The sequence below is a fragment of the Choloepus didactylus genome, chromosome 3, assembly GCF_015220235.1.
Source record: "Choloepus didactylus isolate mChoDid1 chromosome 3, mChoDid1.pri, whole genome shotgun sequence".
NCBI classification, from domain to species: Eukaryota; Metazoa; Chordata; class Mammalia; order Pilosa; family Megalonychidae; genus Choloepus; species Choloepus didactylus.
Genome location: NC_051309.1, coordinates 106,337,838 through 106,354,723, shown reverse-complemented (window position 1 = coordinate 106,354,723; position 16,886 = coordinate 106,337,838). Strand labels below are relative to the sequence as shown.

The 16,886-nt window shown below is 33.7% G+C and overlaps 1 protein-coding gene across 1 annotated transcript in view; it reads right to left on the bottom strand.

The window, feature by feature from the left end:
* RAP1GDS1 (Rap1 GTPase-GDP dissociation stimulator 1) overlaps nucleotides 1-16,886 on the bottom strand; it is a 205,973-nt gene that overhangs the window by 162,131 nt on the left and 26,956 nt on the right. Inside the window, exon 2 of the mRNA XM_037831460.1 lies at nucleotides 4,872-4,982. Coding sequence (XP_037687388.1) covers nucleotides 4,872-4,982 — 111 coding nt within the window. The remainder of the gene's footprint in view (nucleotides 1-4,871; nucleotides 4,983-16,886) is intronic.

Sequence of the window (16,886 nt, the reverse complement as noted above, 5' to 3'; positions counted from 1 at the left end):
TGCCATTGGCCATCCTCCAGTGAAGGTACCCAATTGTTGATGCGTTACCTTGGACACTTTATGGCCTTAAGATTGTAATTATGTAATCAAATAAACCCTCTTCATAAAAGCCAATCCATCTCTGGTGTTTTGCATGCTGGCAGCATTAGCAAACTAGAACAGGGGCATAAGGGGTATGGGATGTTTTGGGTGTTCTTTTATTTATTTATTTATTTATTTTTCTTTGAGGAATGAAAATGCTCTAAAATTGATTGTGGTGATGAATGCACAACTATATGATGATGCTGTGAGCCACTATTGTGCACTTTGTATGGACTGTACGGTGTGTGAATACATCTCAATAAAATTGCATTAAAAAACTAGTGTTTGACTAAGTAACTGGGTACTATTGCCTCATCAAATTGACACATAAAATTAACCATCACAACCTGTACAGTTTTTTAAAGAATGTGTGGGAGATTAAGATTTAGGTGGCTGCTACTATTCTATGGCAATCCAGGAGTTTCAACTCATCAGGTATTCTCAATTGTCTTTTTAGCTGACAATTTTCTCTAGTTTAGTCCTGAGTCTCCTATGTCCTTCAAAATTTATCTTCATTTGGTAAAAACTGAACCTTTGGTGCAATTTATAACAGTATATAATTCATAACATAAGCCCTCATGAACAATGGGCTCAGCTAAACCAGACACAATAACTAAAAGAAACCCATAATAGCAAGAAAAAAAAAAAGGAAGGCGGACAATATAATGAATTCAGCATGCAAAAGAAACAATACATTACGTTTGCGATACATTTCATATGTTGGGTTGAAAAGCAAAATGAAATCTAGATATTATTATGAAAGAATAAAGAAGTATTTTTTCATTTCTATTTAAACAGGAGCAACATTCCATGTTCAGTGATTGCAGATTTAGCATGGTTATTGAAAAAACGCAGCTGATAACAGGTTTCAAAGTCCCTTACTTAGGAAGTAATTTTGCTACCGGAAGGTAAGTCTATATCAGAAATATTAAAGACATAAAGCAGATTAAAAGCATATGATAATAGAAAACTCTTACTGTTGGGGAAGATTCATGAAGTAAGCTACATTTGCAGCTAGTATCTATTGTTTGGTATGTTTAGGATTATAACCTAGAAGGCAGCCAGTAAACCAATATAATGAATAAAATAAAGAACAGAGTCTAGGAAATAACCTAAGAATTCAACAGGTAAGTGGGTATTATAAATTTAGGAATTTGAGTTTTGGCTTTGGAACTAGATTCTAACCTTTTTATCCTTAAAGATACATTAAAAAAACAAAACAAAACAAAAACCTGTGCTCTCCCATAGCGTTGTTTTCCAGAAAAGAAAAATAATTATATGACTCTTACATGAAATAGGAAGTGCCATCAGGCAAGTAACTAAGCTAAGTTAAAAATAAAAGGTACATAAGACTATGAGACAAAAGAAAAAAAAAAGCCTAATTCTTCAGGAACACAGTTTAAAGGTGTATCTGTAATCAAGCAGGCATTGTTAGGCAGTTCCCACAGCACTGCAACACAGTCCTCATGCTCTTACGACAGAACTGAATTTTTATTACTAACAGAATGTTAAATTTTTGTGTCTTTGTGCCATTTATTCAGCTAGAAGTTTCTCTTGCAAGGTAATACAGAAGCCACGCTCTTTAAGACCAATTCCTGTCTCAATGTTCATTAAGAATGAAAACAGATGACCTACAGTTTTACATGTTCAAATACAACTCAACCTGCATTTACTGAGACTTTCCCAAGCATAATCTCAGTCAAAACAGAACAGAATCACGAGGCTGATTTCCTGGCTGATGGCCTTCATGTATTTACTAAAAACATTTCAAAACTGAGATGTGAAGCATTTATATAAGTGGATGTCTCCATATTAATTTAGATCAGAGAGTTATACAATATGCTTGCTTAAACAAAATGTTTTCCATAAAATCTAAATATTCAAATTTTCTCTTATTTCCTAAGACTCCCTAATATAATACTGTATTTGATGTTACAAAAACAAAAGAAGAAAACCACTATAAAGTCATAAATCAAAATAAAAATTCTAATTTCAGATTACAATCATTTGTAAAGTACAACTCAAATGTACCTGATCCTGACAGTGTAAATATTTTAAAAGCATTATTTCTTTTATTTTCGAAATGCCATCTCCAACGCTAGGTTAGTAGAATATAAAACGAAATTTTAGGTTAAGATTTTTATTACACATATTCCCCTTTTATAATTCTACAGAATGAGGAATTATTTTTCCTTGATCAAGTGCAATTATGGTGCAAAGTGATATTTTTAGTTCAAAAATCTGACACCAAGGAGAATTATGAGACTAGACAGCCCCAGTGTAAAAAAGAAAGTACAGACTCACCTAAGCTAGATGTTTTATAATTTTTCCTTTAAGAAAACAGAAGTAGCAATGGATCAATCACTTTATTCAGGGAAGTAATGACAACTGTAGACAATAAACTTCCTATTGGTATTTTTTTTATTTTTTTGTTTAAAAGATTGATGCTAACTCTATAAAACGTATCAATAAATACCTATAAAATAAATCAGTCTATAGTACAAGAGAAAAAAGGCTTATATATCATACCTCTCTTTAATAATATTAATTTGGAGGTATTTTAAAGAAAAAACAAAAATTGCAGATGCAATATTAGAACCTGACTTCTTGAAACAATTTCATATTCTATAAACTCAGAAAAATTTACCCAGAGTATAATTTTTTATATTTATTTAGACTAAGAGTTCAAATCCAGATTCCAGATTCTGCTAGAGCAGAGAAAAGTAACCTCACTGAATCTATTTCTTCATCCTAGTGATAATATTACCTACTTCATGGGCTCTCAGAAAGATTAAATTAAATAACAGACATAGTTCCCAAGCCCAGTTCTGGGTAGCATAAGATTCTCAATCAGTAATAGACACCACTCCCAAAACAAAGACAATATATCTGCATGATCTCCCTCTTTGTATGTCAAATTGTCTTGTGTCAGTACTTTTAGACATGAGCACATTTATGAATTTTGATACAGAATCTTAATGACATATCCCTTTTGTTCCTTTCCCAGAGTCATTAGTTAAACTGATAAGTTGCTGTTATCATTAATATTACATGGTTATTTGCCCTCAACATTCAATGATATACAATGATATACAATCTTAAGACCATTTTCAATAAATAGCTTCAATGAATAAGTCCACAATGAGCCTGAAATTTAATCCAACAATTAGATACTTCTCAGTATTTCCTGAATCTGCTCTATAAAGAGCTATGAACTTTTGTTTCCTTTTTCCTTCATTTCCATTCTCCATCTTCATTTCTGTCTTCAGTCTTTCAAGGAGAGGACTTAACCCTCTCCACATATGAACAAGAAAATCTCCTTTATGTCCTTGAGCTCCTGAAGCAGATGGTTCATTTAGAAATTTCTACTTTTTTCTAACATAGAGAAATAAATGGGCCATTCCATTCATTAGTTGCAACAAGACAACTCTTCAGACAAGTAAATTGCAAATACTCAACTTAGGCTAATTACATTATTATGTCAAGTCACCCATCCTCCCCACATGTAAAACTCAGATTATCATGTAGTTCTTTCTAGTCCTCTAGACCAGTGCTATCCAAAAGAACTTTCTGGGCTGACCAATAAATAAGTCAGTAGGCAAATGTGGCTACTGAGAAGTGAGACTGATGACCTTAGTTTTTAATTTTATATAATTTTATTAAGTTTAAATAGCCCCATGTGGCTAGTGTCTACTATAATGGACAGCACAGCCTTAGGCACTCTTCTTTCCTGTCCATTTTCTTAACCATACTCAGCCTTATCCAGATGCTCTTATTGAACTCCTTGTTTCAAATCCCTTCTCTATTATTTCGAAGATTAAGTAGCTTAACAGAGTTATAACTTCAAAAGCAAAGAGAATTATGGAAAAGGAATTTAAAGCTATCTTAAAAATTCATTTTTGATGGAGGCTACTGCAATCAAGTATTTAGATTTTCTAATAAGTTTACTTAAAAAAAAAAGGAAAAAAAAAATAGCACATCCATCTCTGAGTGCTTGAAAATGAAACCTTAATGATATATACTTTCCCCTGAATTTTTTGTCAGCTACATAATTAGTCCCAGGATAAGACAACAGCATAATTAAAATGCAAGTACAGCACAAACCATAACACGAACAAGCAGAATTAAGGGAACATATGAAGATCATTCTGTACTTATATATTTATTGGGATAATATAGAAATTGGTGAATAGAAATATGTTAGATCAAATGCCAACAATACAATGTATTAGTCAATTAAGAGTTGTGCAATTTTGATCTCTAGTATTATTTACCAAAACATCAAAGATCAACTATTAAGAAATTTTAATGGATTTTTTGGATGACTTCTGATGTTTCCTTTTGATTGAATCTCTGCATATTCATTATTTTAAAGTAAAATTATTTTATAAGGTGACAATAAGATCTCAAAAAATTTGAAGTGTTTTAAGCACCCCCCTTTGTCACTCTCTACTCTCCTCTACCGCCACATATAAACATAGTCTTTTTTTTTAAAGTACAGATGTAAGTGTTTAATAAAAAACAACTATGATGCCTGTCTGTACGGAATGAAATAATGGGCTCCGTATGCAATTGGTATAATTCCTCCTTTCTTCTGCCTATTTACTTGGCTTTCTGCTGCTTAGGAGGATGGGGTGGGAGGGCGGAACATGCGAAACAATCTCAGTATTCAAAGACAGTATTTGAAGGAATTCAAGTTATGTGACTTCAAGCTAAACAATACACAAATTTCTAAACGACTACTGATCTGATTCTTTGCTTGGTATTTGAGTAAACAAAATGAAACTTACTATTTTGAGCCAAGGCTTGAAGCAGACAATCTAAGCATCCTTCTAAAGTATCCTCAGTCCTATCAACAGCTGTTATCTTCAGCTTCTTCAAGGTGTCACTGAGGTTATCTGCTTATAGGAAAAAGAAAAATCAGAAACCTTACCAACCTTATGATCATCATCTTACATGATAAAAAAGTTACCACTACCATACAAAAGACTCCCATTTTAGTGAATTAACCTCTACATATATTCCAAAATGGAAATGAACTGTGCTAGTACACATTTTTAAAATGAAATTGTATCCATTTTACTCAGGTATGAAATACTCATTCTATTTGTCTAAGACACCCGGGAGAGTCCACAAATTATCAAACAACCTCATTTTCAGCAACGTTATTGAGCTTGTTCAAGAAACAAGTCATGGTTAATTGAGAAAAACTAAATGTCTACACACACAAAAAAATTATATGGCTTTACAAATAATATTTTGTTTCATTTTTGGCTTTCTCTGCTGTCTTTTAAAGACACAAATGAAAGTGAAGGCTTGGAAAAATTTTTAAATAATATAATATCAAATAATACAAAGTTTGTGGTGCTTACAAAACCTATTTCAACAATGCAATTTAAAAAATACTTTAAATCAAAGTACTGCTTTAATCCCATACCTGTAAACTTGGAATTATAAAGCTGTTTTGCTCCTAAATTATATGTGTATTATTCTGGACCATGGATTTTCAAAACGCTTTTTCACTATTTAAACCTACTGAGAACTCCAAAGAGCTTTTGTTTACATTATTTATATTGATATTTAACATACTGAGGTACTTCGAAGCTGTCGAGTACCCCAAAAGAATATTTTCTTAAAGCTAATCTATTCCTGCGGGAGTGAACCCTTTGTAACAAGTAGGACCTTTTGATGAGTTTACTTCAGTTACAGCATGGCCCACCTCAATTATGTTGGGTCTTAATCCTATTACTGGTGTCCTTCATGTGCAGAATGAAATTCAGACACATAAAGAGAGAAAGTCACAGAGGGAGCAGCCAGAAGCTGAGCATCAACAGAACACCCCCAGAAGAGAAGGGAGAGACCAGGATACAACCACCACACGCACTGCGTAACAAACTAAGGACGGCTGGCAGCCAGCCCCAGAACTCCAGTCTTCAGGGAAAACGCATTGCTTTGATCATGCTTTGATTTGAACTGTCTCTTAGCCTTAAAAACGTAAGCAAATAAACTCCTATTGTTTAAGCAGAACCACTACATGGTATTTGCTTGAGCAGCCCAGGAAACAAAAACACAGACTAAAAATTAGAACTGAAACTTGTCAATATTCATTTAGTAATTCATTTAAATATAACAAGTATAAATCTATTACTGTTAACATAATTAACATTTTAATGAAAAAACAACTATCTCCAAAACAAAAAAAAACTTCAGTGAAGAAGAATTGTGTTGTTTTACATTTTTGCAAATCTCTCTAATGCCTGGTTTAGTAAAAGATAACTCTTATCTGCTTCTGTATCCAATCTTTTCACTAAATAGGTAGAGAAAATCCAGTCTCCCACATATACACAGTTGGAAAGTAGAGTATTTTAATAGACTTTCAGATAATTGTGGATATTCTTTAATACTACACCAAAACTTGACAACTGTTAGCTTTTTTAGAGATTAGGTGCCATGTGAAATCTGAAACAACAGGAAAAGACCAATGAAACCAATTTAAGTATTTAAAACTATAAAACACATAATATATAAGTAAAAACTATGTAGCACATCCAAATTTTAGAAGATTTCTAACTAAAAAATTATTTAGTCTCTCCATGGGAATAATTATTTGGCTATTAATGATTTAAGAACTTTTTTTGAGAAATTTCATTAAATTCTTCATCCAGAGAAGACTAGAGCTCTAAAGAAAATCATTACAATATTGATATGATTTTAAATATTTTAAATGAACTAAAGTTTAGTACTTGAAGAAATCTTATTGTGGATCCATTTATAAAATAAAAAGTTGGGGCAAAAATTCTCTGATCCTCCATATCTTTAGTTGTCCAGCTACATCAGTGGTAAAATTAGTAAAAACATCTAATTCAACAGTGACATATTAGCAATCCCACTATGACTATACAAATAAGCCCTATCTTCCATTCTAGACTTTGTCAATTTTAAGGCAGATATTTTGAACACCAGATGACCCACTTTTTCCTATTTCCATTGGTTCTGAATTTGGTTAAGGAACAGAGGGTATTATTTTTGGATCTTCTCAAACCAGGTCAGTATAAGTCTTAGTTGTGAATCATTATCATCCAAATTATTTTTTGTATATAACCAGAACAAATTTATTTTTCTCTTAAAAGGACAATTTTTTTCTTATGTAACAGAATATGGTCTAGCTTATCTTGTGAAAGAAAATGTAACACCTTGAAACAGTTAAAGCAAAGATGACTTTGGTCATTAATTATGTGTTTCTTATTCTTTAACAGCTTAATCACTCCTAAAACCACAACCCAACCAAGTCCTCTAAAATTCTACCAAAATTACTCTGACAATGGCGTTAAATGATATCTTGACAAATCAATGGATTTTCCTCAATCCTCTTATTTGATGTCTCCATAGCAACTGACTCTTTTGATTATTTTTCCTTTTTTAAAACAAATTCTCTGAATTTCAAAACCCCAGTCTCTCTAAACCTTCTTATAATTGTGCCTAAGAGTCTTCCCCTGAGTGCCTCTCTGTTGCTCAGATGTGTCCCTCTTGCTCTCTCTAACTAAACCACCTCGGCAGGTGAACTCACTGCTCTGCTCCCTACGTGGGACTTGACTCCCAGGGGTGTAAATCTCCCTGGCAATGCAAGATACGACTCCCGAGGATGAATCTGAACCCGGCATCGTGGGATTGAGAACATCTTGACAAAAAGGGGGATGCGAAATGAAACAAAATAAAGTTTCACTGGCTGAGAGATTTCAAATGGAGTCAACAGGTCACTATGGTGGACATTCGCACGTACTGTAGGGATAACCTTTTTTAGGTTTTAATGTTTGGAATAGCCAGAGGCAAATATCTGAAACTATCAAACTCCAACCCAGCAGTCTGGACTCTTGAAGATGATTGTGTAACAATGTAGCTTACAAGGGGTTACAGTGTGATTGTGAAAACCTTGTGGATCATACTCCCTTTTATCCAGTGCATGGATGGATGAGTAGAAAAATGGGGACAAAAATTAAATGAAAATAGGGTGGGATGGGGGGTTGTTTGGGTGTTTTTTTTTTTACTTTTTTTTAAATTCTTATTCTTTCTGGTGTAAGGAAAATGTTCAAAAATAGATTGGGGTGATGAATGCATAACTATATGATGGTACTACGAACAAATGATTGTGTATCATTCATGACTGTATGGTATGCGAACATATCTCAATAAAACTGAATTTAATTAAAAAAAAAAATAGCCCAGTCTCTGAACATCTGTTCTTCCATGAATCTTCCTTCTCTATCAGCCCCTTTAATGGTGTGTGACCCTCAGTTTTGCTTAGAGACCTCAGCTCTTCCTAACTAATATTATGCATGTCCACCTGAGTTTTTGGATGGTAGGCTGTCTTTCCTTCTCTCCTTCTTCCAGCTATCTACCTATCAATAAAAATAACTGCCACTTTTTAGGACTTGAAAATTTGAATAAAGTCTAACTATAATTCTGATAGCCCCAATACTACCACTGACTAAGCTGATTTAGCTAACTATTTAGCTTCCTCCCAGAAGTCCCTACTAAAGATATACAAACAGAGCTTCCATGATTGAGAAGATACCTTACTGTGCCAGGAAGGTAGTATTTTCACTCCATGAGGAGAGGACATGACACTTGTCTCTCCCAGACCTAAATACTCTATGCATCTCTTTTTTTGGCTGTGTTATCATAACTTTGACAGACATGAAGCTTCTCTCCCTCACTTATCTTGTGGCTGTTGTCCTTGCCAGACTTAAACTTCTTCTTAGACACCTAGAACTTACTTGAAATGAACCAGATAGCAGCAAGGAAATTCTAAACAAACAAACAAAAAAATCTTAGGTTTGCTTTGCCTACACCGAGAGAGTTAAGAGAGGAATATATCAATGAACTGAAAAGGCAGAACTTCTGAGAGAAAAAGAGCAATGATATCATGGATACTAGGAGGGAAATACGGAGGAACATGTCATGGCAGATGCTAAGCAGAGAGAATCTAGCAGTAGTTCATCAAGTGAGGAAGTTGCTCCCAATAGCAAGTACCGAGAAACACATTCCAATGGAACATGCTCTACCAATACTAACTGAACAGCTTCGTAGGCTGAACAAATACAACCTACTCCAGCTGGAAGCTGTCCATGCCCAGAAATATATTCCAAGAGAGAATGTTCCACCACTGATAGCTGGAGGAACTTCGCAGAATGAATGAACACAACCACTTCCAAATGAGAGAGTCTATGAGGGCAGTGAATCAACAACAGGCTCATTTAAACGGGTAAGCCTTTCCAACAATTCTACCAGCTTGATGCCTATCCCTATGCGGCTTAGTATTATCCTCCACAAATCATATTGTGATCACCCTCCCACCATTCTGCGAAGTCTCTAAACCCAGTGACTTTGAGATTGTTGGAAACACTTACACTATGTCAAACTGCTGAAGAAGTGAGTGAATTCTCCGGAACTGCACAATTGATGTGACTAAAATTCCCATGCTATTCATTCCTTCTCTATCACATAAAACCACCCTATCCAAAAGCTTCGACAATTCTTTTAGAATAGAAAATCCTTAGAATACAAAAATCCCAAAATGGAAATCTTTCTTCTTGAGTATATTAGAGAGCATCCTTTTCTTAAGCTAAATTGTCCTAAATTTACTGTCTGTAAATTCCAGCCGTGTCATGGCAGCATGGAAGACACCTAACCAGAGGGTATTAAAGTCTTTACTAAGCTTCTATGACAGAAATTTTGTTTAAAGTCTTTGAATTGCTTCTTCTGTCGGTGTCACATTTCAAATAATTTTGTGAAGTGACTGAGTTTTTTCATCCTTCTATTCAAAAAGTCACCTTTTAATGCACACACATACACTAAGGATATATAAGCAGTTATACTTTCTTGCTGGAACTTTCAAGCAACTTTACCAAGCCCTTTCTGTTCTCATGGTCCTGTATACTATGGCAACAGAAGATGTTTATGCTCCAGTCTGTCTCCTATAAATCAGAAACGCAAATTATTTACCAGTTTGTAAGTGTATACTGCTATAGAAGAGTTTTAATAATATCTAAAGTTTTATAATTATCTGAAAACTTTTCCTCTCCCTTCTTCTTACTATCATTCTAAGAAAAATGATGGGAAAGTGGGACTATTTTTATATTTAAATTACTTGACTTAAAAGTGCTTAGGATCATCACCATCATCAAAGAATGTACCTGACTATGAGCAAAGACTGCTCCAAAGGGTGGCCGTGATAAAAGACATCCTAAGCTAGTAAATCCTGAAATTCTTTATATGCTATTAATGGTAGCATATTCTTCAGAGTTTATCTTCCTCACAGATATTATCCAGATATGGTTGCATTATTTTCATAGTTATTGAATCTAAAATATATCATATTTTAATCAATTTTATCACTATGTACCAGTAGATAGATATGTATGTGTTATCTTTTGATTTTATCACTGCTGTGTACTAGTAGATAGATGGATAGACAGATGTGTGTGTGTTATCTTTTGACAATTGTACCAGTATTGATCACAAAACACATTAGGAGAAAAGGACATGAACGAGTACTGCTAACTGGGCTTGTGAAAGAACTTTTTACTCCTTCAAATGTTGCTCAATTTTTCCTAAATATATGGACACTGAGAAATAGCAATGCTCCTTTAAAAAAAAATTAAGTTTCTTGTCATTGAGGCTAATATAAGTTTCACGCAAATATCAAATAACAAATTAGCATCACTATCATCCACACCAAATGTGAAAGAAAAATTATTCCTGTACTAATGTGATTTTCAATCACCTAGAATGTAGTCAATGAATGAATGAAAATTTCAAATTCATCTTAAAAATGAATGACATTAAGTCTACTTGGGGAACTTGGTTTAGGGAGCTAGAAATAACAGCAATCTCTTCTAAACATTATGTTTCACGTATTCTAAAGGGTCTAGTATCTGATAGAATGGAAGATATTTTAAAAGCTTGTCTACTGTAGTAGGAAGAAATAATTGTTCTTTGTTAGCATGCAAGCTGTAAAGTAATACATTTTAAAACTGTAATTTCAATTTTAGAATATTGTAATTAAGTTTTTTCTTTAATATATGTTTACAGAGTTAGTCCTGAGCCAAGTCTAAAACCCAGAACCTTTTAACAAATTAGTTTATTACTTCTCCCATTAAACTACCCCACATGTGAGGGAAAAAAAAACCACACGCCTTTTTTTTTTTTTAACTTATTTGCTTCTCTTTCTTTTAATGCATTTCTGCTAGTTGAGGAATTCAAAGACAAAACAGAGGATTTAAATTCCTTCTGGTTATTACCGCCTCCCACCACCCCTGCTTTTTATGTAAATTCTAAATCATGAGGCATGGAAAAACCAAAATCCAAAGTATGGAGCTGTTTTCTGAATCTTATGAACCTGAGTCTACCTTCCCAACTTCTCCTATTCCTCTGTACTAGAAACCTCAGAAACATGCTCTTCCTTCAGTACATATCACACTATCTGTTCAAAAATCTTCAGTAGTTTATTACTACCTAAACTCCAGAACACTTGATATGAAAACCAAGAGCCTCAACTAACATTATGCCCTCATCTCCTATTACTTTCCTATGCACCATTCCTCTTTCAGGAACACCTTCCTCTTTCAGGCTCTCATATTTTGTCCATATCTCAATTTTAGTATTGATTGCATTGTTTTCTATATTGCTACTTGTATTCAAATCAGTTTTCACCATAACCAAACAACTCACGGACAAAGACTGTGGCATATTTAGTATTTGACAATGTAGTCTCCGGAGTTAATCCACCTGGATTCAAATCCTAGCTCCACCACTCAAACTGTATAAACTTAGAGAAGCCTCTTACTTTGTCTTCTCATATGTAAAATGCAGACAACAACTTCATCAGGTTGTTATGAGAATTAAATGAGGCTATACACATGTTTTTAGAACAGACCCTAACACATAGTAAGCTATCAACCTATGTTGATAACTGTTGATATAATTAGTAACTCTGTCATAGGTTTATTACTGACTGCACCCACATGTTGTCTTGCACACAGTAGGCATTCAATAAATGGGTGCTGAATAGAAATAAATTTTCTTGAAACATAAAACTGACACTACTAAAACTTTCTGGTTAGCATCATGTAATTTTATTCATTCAATTCTTCAATAAATATTGACTATCTATAGTGTACAAGAGACAGTGGCCAGCACCAGGAAGACAAAGTGAGCAAAAACTGGCATTCAGCTGTGATGCATGAAATACAGGAAAACAGTCTATTTTCAATGTTAGTTTCAATATATATATATAATAAAAATGTATGTGATATTCTATATTAACTCCTCCATCCACATATAGATGACCTAAAACTTCAAGCTTTCATGTTTTTCTCCATACTTACATAATCACATAAGATATATGCAGATCACACTCTCCCTCTATTCAGTGTATGGAGAGATAAGTAAAAAATGGGAACAAAAATGAAATGAATAATAAAGGGGGGGATGGGATGTTTCAGGTGTTCTTTACTTGTATTTTTATTCTTATTTATATTTTTTTGGAGTAATGAAAATGTTCAAAAATTGATTTTGGTGATGAATGCACTACATGATGGTACCGTGAACAACTGATTGTACACTGTGGATGATAGTAGGGCATGTGAGTATATCTCAGTAAAACTGAATTTTTAAAAAAGATACATACAGAAAGTCTGGGGAACTTTATTAACTAAAATGGGAGTATTTTAACATTTTTCTGCATCTTGATTTTCTCACAATAATAAATATTATAAATTACTCTAAATCAATCTATACAGCTCTAACTTATTCTTTTTTAATAATTGTGTCATGCTCCATGGTGTGCATATTCCACAATTTACTCAGCTATTTCTGTATATTATGGGTTTTCACTTTGCTTCTGGTTTGTTGTGTTTCATTTTAGCCTTTGAAAACAATATTGCAATAAGCATGTTTGTACATGTGTACATAGCACTCAGAGTTTGTGTGGAACAGGTTCTCGGGAGTGGGACTGCTGGATCTAACTTTTAATTTTAATAGATGTTGCTTAACAAATTTCCAAAAAGGCTGAAATTTCTCACTTTTCTTCTGCTATGCATGAGAGTATTTTCCCAATATCCTGGCTAACAGTAAACATTACAGCTCTTTATTTTTTATGTCTAATTGGTTTAAAGTGTATGTAATTGTTATTTTAATTTTTATGTCTTTAACCACTATAAATTTGAGTATCTTTTCAAGCTTGTTGGTCATTCATATGTGCTCCTCTGTGAAATGTTTATTCACATCCTTTGCTTAGTGTTCAAATAGGTTTGTTTGTACAGTTCTTACTGGATAGTGTAGAAATTAGTCTTCTGTCTGTCATCTATGTAACTTTTCATCCCAAGCCTATCATTAATTTGATTTTACTTGCATATTTTTTCCTTATTTTGTTTTATACCACCTGTGTTTGCAGGCATGGTTAAGAGTCTCTGACTCCTAGTAAATGCCTTGATTTTCTTGTAATATTTTTATTGTTTTACTTTTTATTAAGTCTTTTAGTTCACCTTGTAATTGCTACTGCTGCTACTCTAGACATTTGCTGCCAAAAACATCAACTATTATTTCACAATTATCTGGTCACAAAAAAAAGAACTTGAAAATTAAAGAGAATATAAAAGCTAATGTTGAATGGACCATTTTCCTTGAATTAGTTTCCAAAAAAGAGATATCAAAGCAAAAATATAACTGTTCAAAGTCCATGTTGACAACATTTATATTCAGGGAAAATTCAGGCAATACTTGTAGAATTAGCAATATATGAAATAAATAAAGGGAAACAAATTTAAGAGCTAGACGCTACCTCTTTCATTAACGAAAGAAGTCCAAACTAAATTTCATAAATAGCTTCTATCTTCATTCATTACTTTATTACTTCAATAATAGTCATACAAATGGGTTACTCCTACATGCTTTGCTAGGTTGCAGTCACACCGTTAACTCTGTCCCCATTCACCAGCTATCCATGTATCTACTCACTGGATATACCTCTTTTATTCCACAAGTTGATTATAATTGCACATTTCATTTCACTTACCCACCTTACTTTAGACAAGAAGATTAACTTAAGGTTTCATACAAAACATAAGGGTTTAGATTAATTTACCCTGCTATATGTCAGGAAATTTGGACAATATGCCAAAGGGTTAAATTCCAGATTTTAACTTCATGAATAATTTTATAAAATTTATTTAAGAAATTATTTCTATAAAATTTCATAGGGCTCTAATTTTTCTGTATTTCTCATTTTGCTAGTTTTATAGCCCTGGGCTTATAAAAATTATTTTTGATTATTTCTACTACTAGATCGGAAATTCATCTAGAACAGGAAATTCTTCTAGGATATTCACACTACTCTCTATAGTGGAAACTTCATAAATCTGACATGCTACATTACTCACTGAGTTACCTGTACTTGCATCTTTTATTACAAGTTATGATGTTTCATTACTAGTTATGAATTGCCATGATTAAGAAATATTTTTATAAAGATGCACTTCACTAAAAACAATGACTATATTTCACTGTATGTTTTTTTCTCTCTCTAATTATTCCAGAAAGCTGAGAAAAATTTCTAAGCAGTCACTTTTCATTCATCATTAAATGGATTTAAAGTCTATCTTAATTTGAACCAAAAACACTGTACTCTTACTTTTCATGTTTGATTAAAGGGTCAAGAGCATGACAGATGATTGTTACAACTAGAATATTAAACCACAGATAAGAACAAGATGAGTTTGTAAAATTTCATTTCACACTATGCAAAAACACCTTTTCACTTAAGAGTTCAAGAATTATTTCCCTGATTTATAGTTGTCAAATATAGTCCTAGCATATGACATAACACAAATTGCTAATAAGTTAATGCACTGTCTTTTTATTAAATACTGTTTGAACTGAGATCCAGGCTTCATTAATTCTTTGTCCCAGAACTGACCTAGAAAAATATTGGGTAGATTTCCTCTCCTAAACAGTTTCCTAAAATGGAAAGATTTAAGATATTATCACATCAAATAGTGGTCAGCTCAATGGAAGAGATGTCTATTTGGTGCAGGATCTATATTTTCTAAACAGTCAACTCTACAGACAGTTTGTTCAAACACCACAATTACATGGAACTTTGAATAGGAAGTGAGATATGGTAGATCTGTATAGCTTAGAGTGAAACAGTGACACAACTCAAAGTAATTTGGATGGAGAATAAAGATATATTTGCAGGGGTCCCCTGAGGAACTGGGGGAAAATGCAGAAGAGTTGGACTTCCTCACCTAGACTGATGCTGATGTTGTCACAGATACTGAGGACTGGTGCTATGATGTGCTGAGCCCTCTATCATGGGACTTGCCCTTATGAAGCTCACTACTGCAAGGGAGAGGCTAGACTTGCATATAATTGTGCCTAGGAGTCTCCCCCTGAGTACCTCTTTGTTGCTCAGATGTGGCCCTCTCTCTCTAACTAAGCCAACTCAGCAGGTGAACTCACTACCCTCCCCCCTACATGGGACCTGACTCCCAGGGGTGTAAATCTTCCTGGCAACACAGAATATGACTCCCAAGGGTGAATCTGGACCCAACATTGTGGGATTGAGAACATTTCTTGGCAAAAAGGGGGATGCGAAATAAAACAAAATAAAGTTTCGGTGGCTGAGAGATTTGAAATGGAGTCGAGAGGTCACTCTGGTGGACATTCTTATGCACTATATAGATAACACATCTTAGGTTTTAATATATTGGAATAGCTAGAAGTAAATACCTGAAACTATCAAACTCCAACCCAGTAGTCTGGACTCTTGAAGATGACTGTATAACAATGCAACTTACAAGGGGTGACAATGTGACTATTAAAACCTTGTGGATCGCACTCCCTTTATCTAGTGTATGGATGGATGAGTAGAAAAATGGGGACAAAAACTGAATGAAAAATAGGGTAGGATGGGGGGAATGATTTGGGTGTTCTTTTTTACTTTTATGTTTTATTCTTGTTCTGATTCTTTCAGATGTAAGGAAAATGTTCAAAAATAGAATGGGGTGATGAATGCACGACTATATGATGGTACTGTGAACAGTTGATTACACACCATGGATGACTGTATGGTATGTGAATATATTTCAATAAAACTGAATTTAATTTAAAAAAAAAATAGTCGTCAGCCCCCAGGATGTTATAAGCCAACTTGTGAAATTAATATAGATAAATCAACAGAACTCAATGGTATCTGTCAAAGAATTTTAAAGAAACTCAAGAAAAATACTAAAACAGTATTAATGAAAATGTGTAATCTGTCTTTACAAACAGTTTCTGTATTGAAGAATTGTTGGAATGATCTCTACACACACAAATAACTCTAGACAATGATGGAAACTACATACTTTCAAACTTCACTACCGTACAGGTAAGCCAATTGAGTCCCTAATAGAGAAGAAACTCTCTAAACCCAAAAATAAAATAACTACTTGAAATTTATGTGCAATGCTCTAGCTTCTTAAACCTATTATGTGCCTGCAAGCCAGCCAGAGACAGAAAAAGAAGCTGTCAGTACTCTATTACCAGAATTCTTCCAGAGCAATGATCTACTGATTTACTCTGTTACCCAATGTTTCCTCATTTCTCAGACCCATTTTATTTATTTCTTAGCTCTAATATTCAATTTAACTCCTTAGATTAATACTTTGATCTGGGACTTCGTACCTTAGCTGTGGCCATCATTAGTGCTTCAGGATACTACATTGTTTTGGCTCCTAGCACTGAAATTCAGGGTTAAGACATAT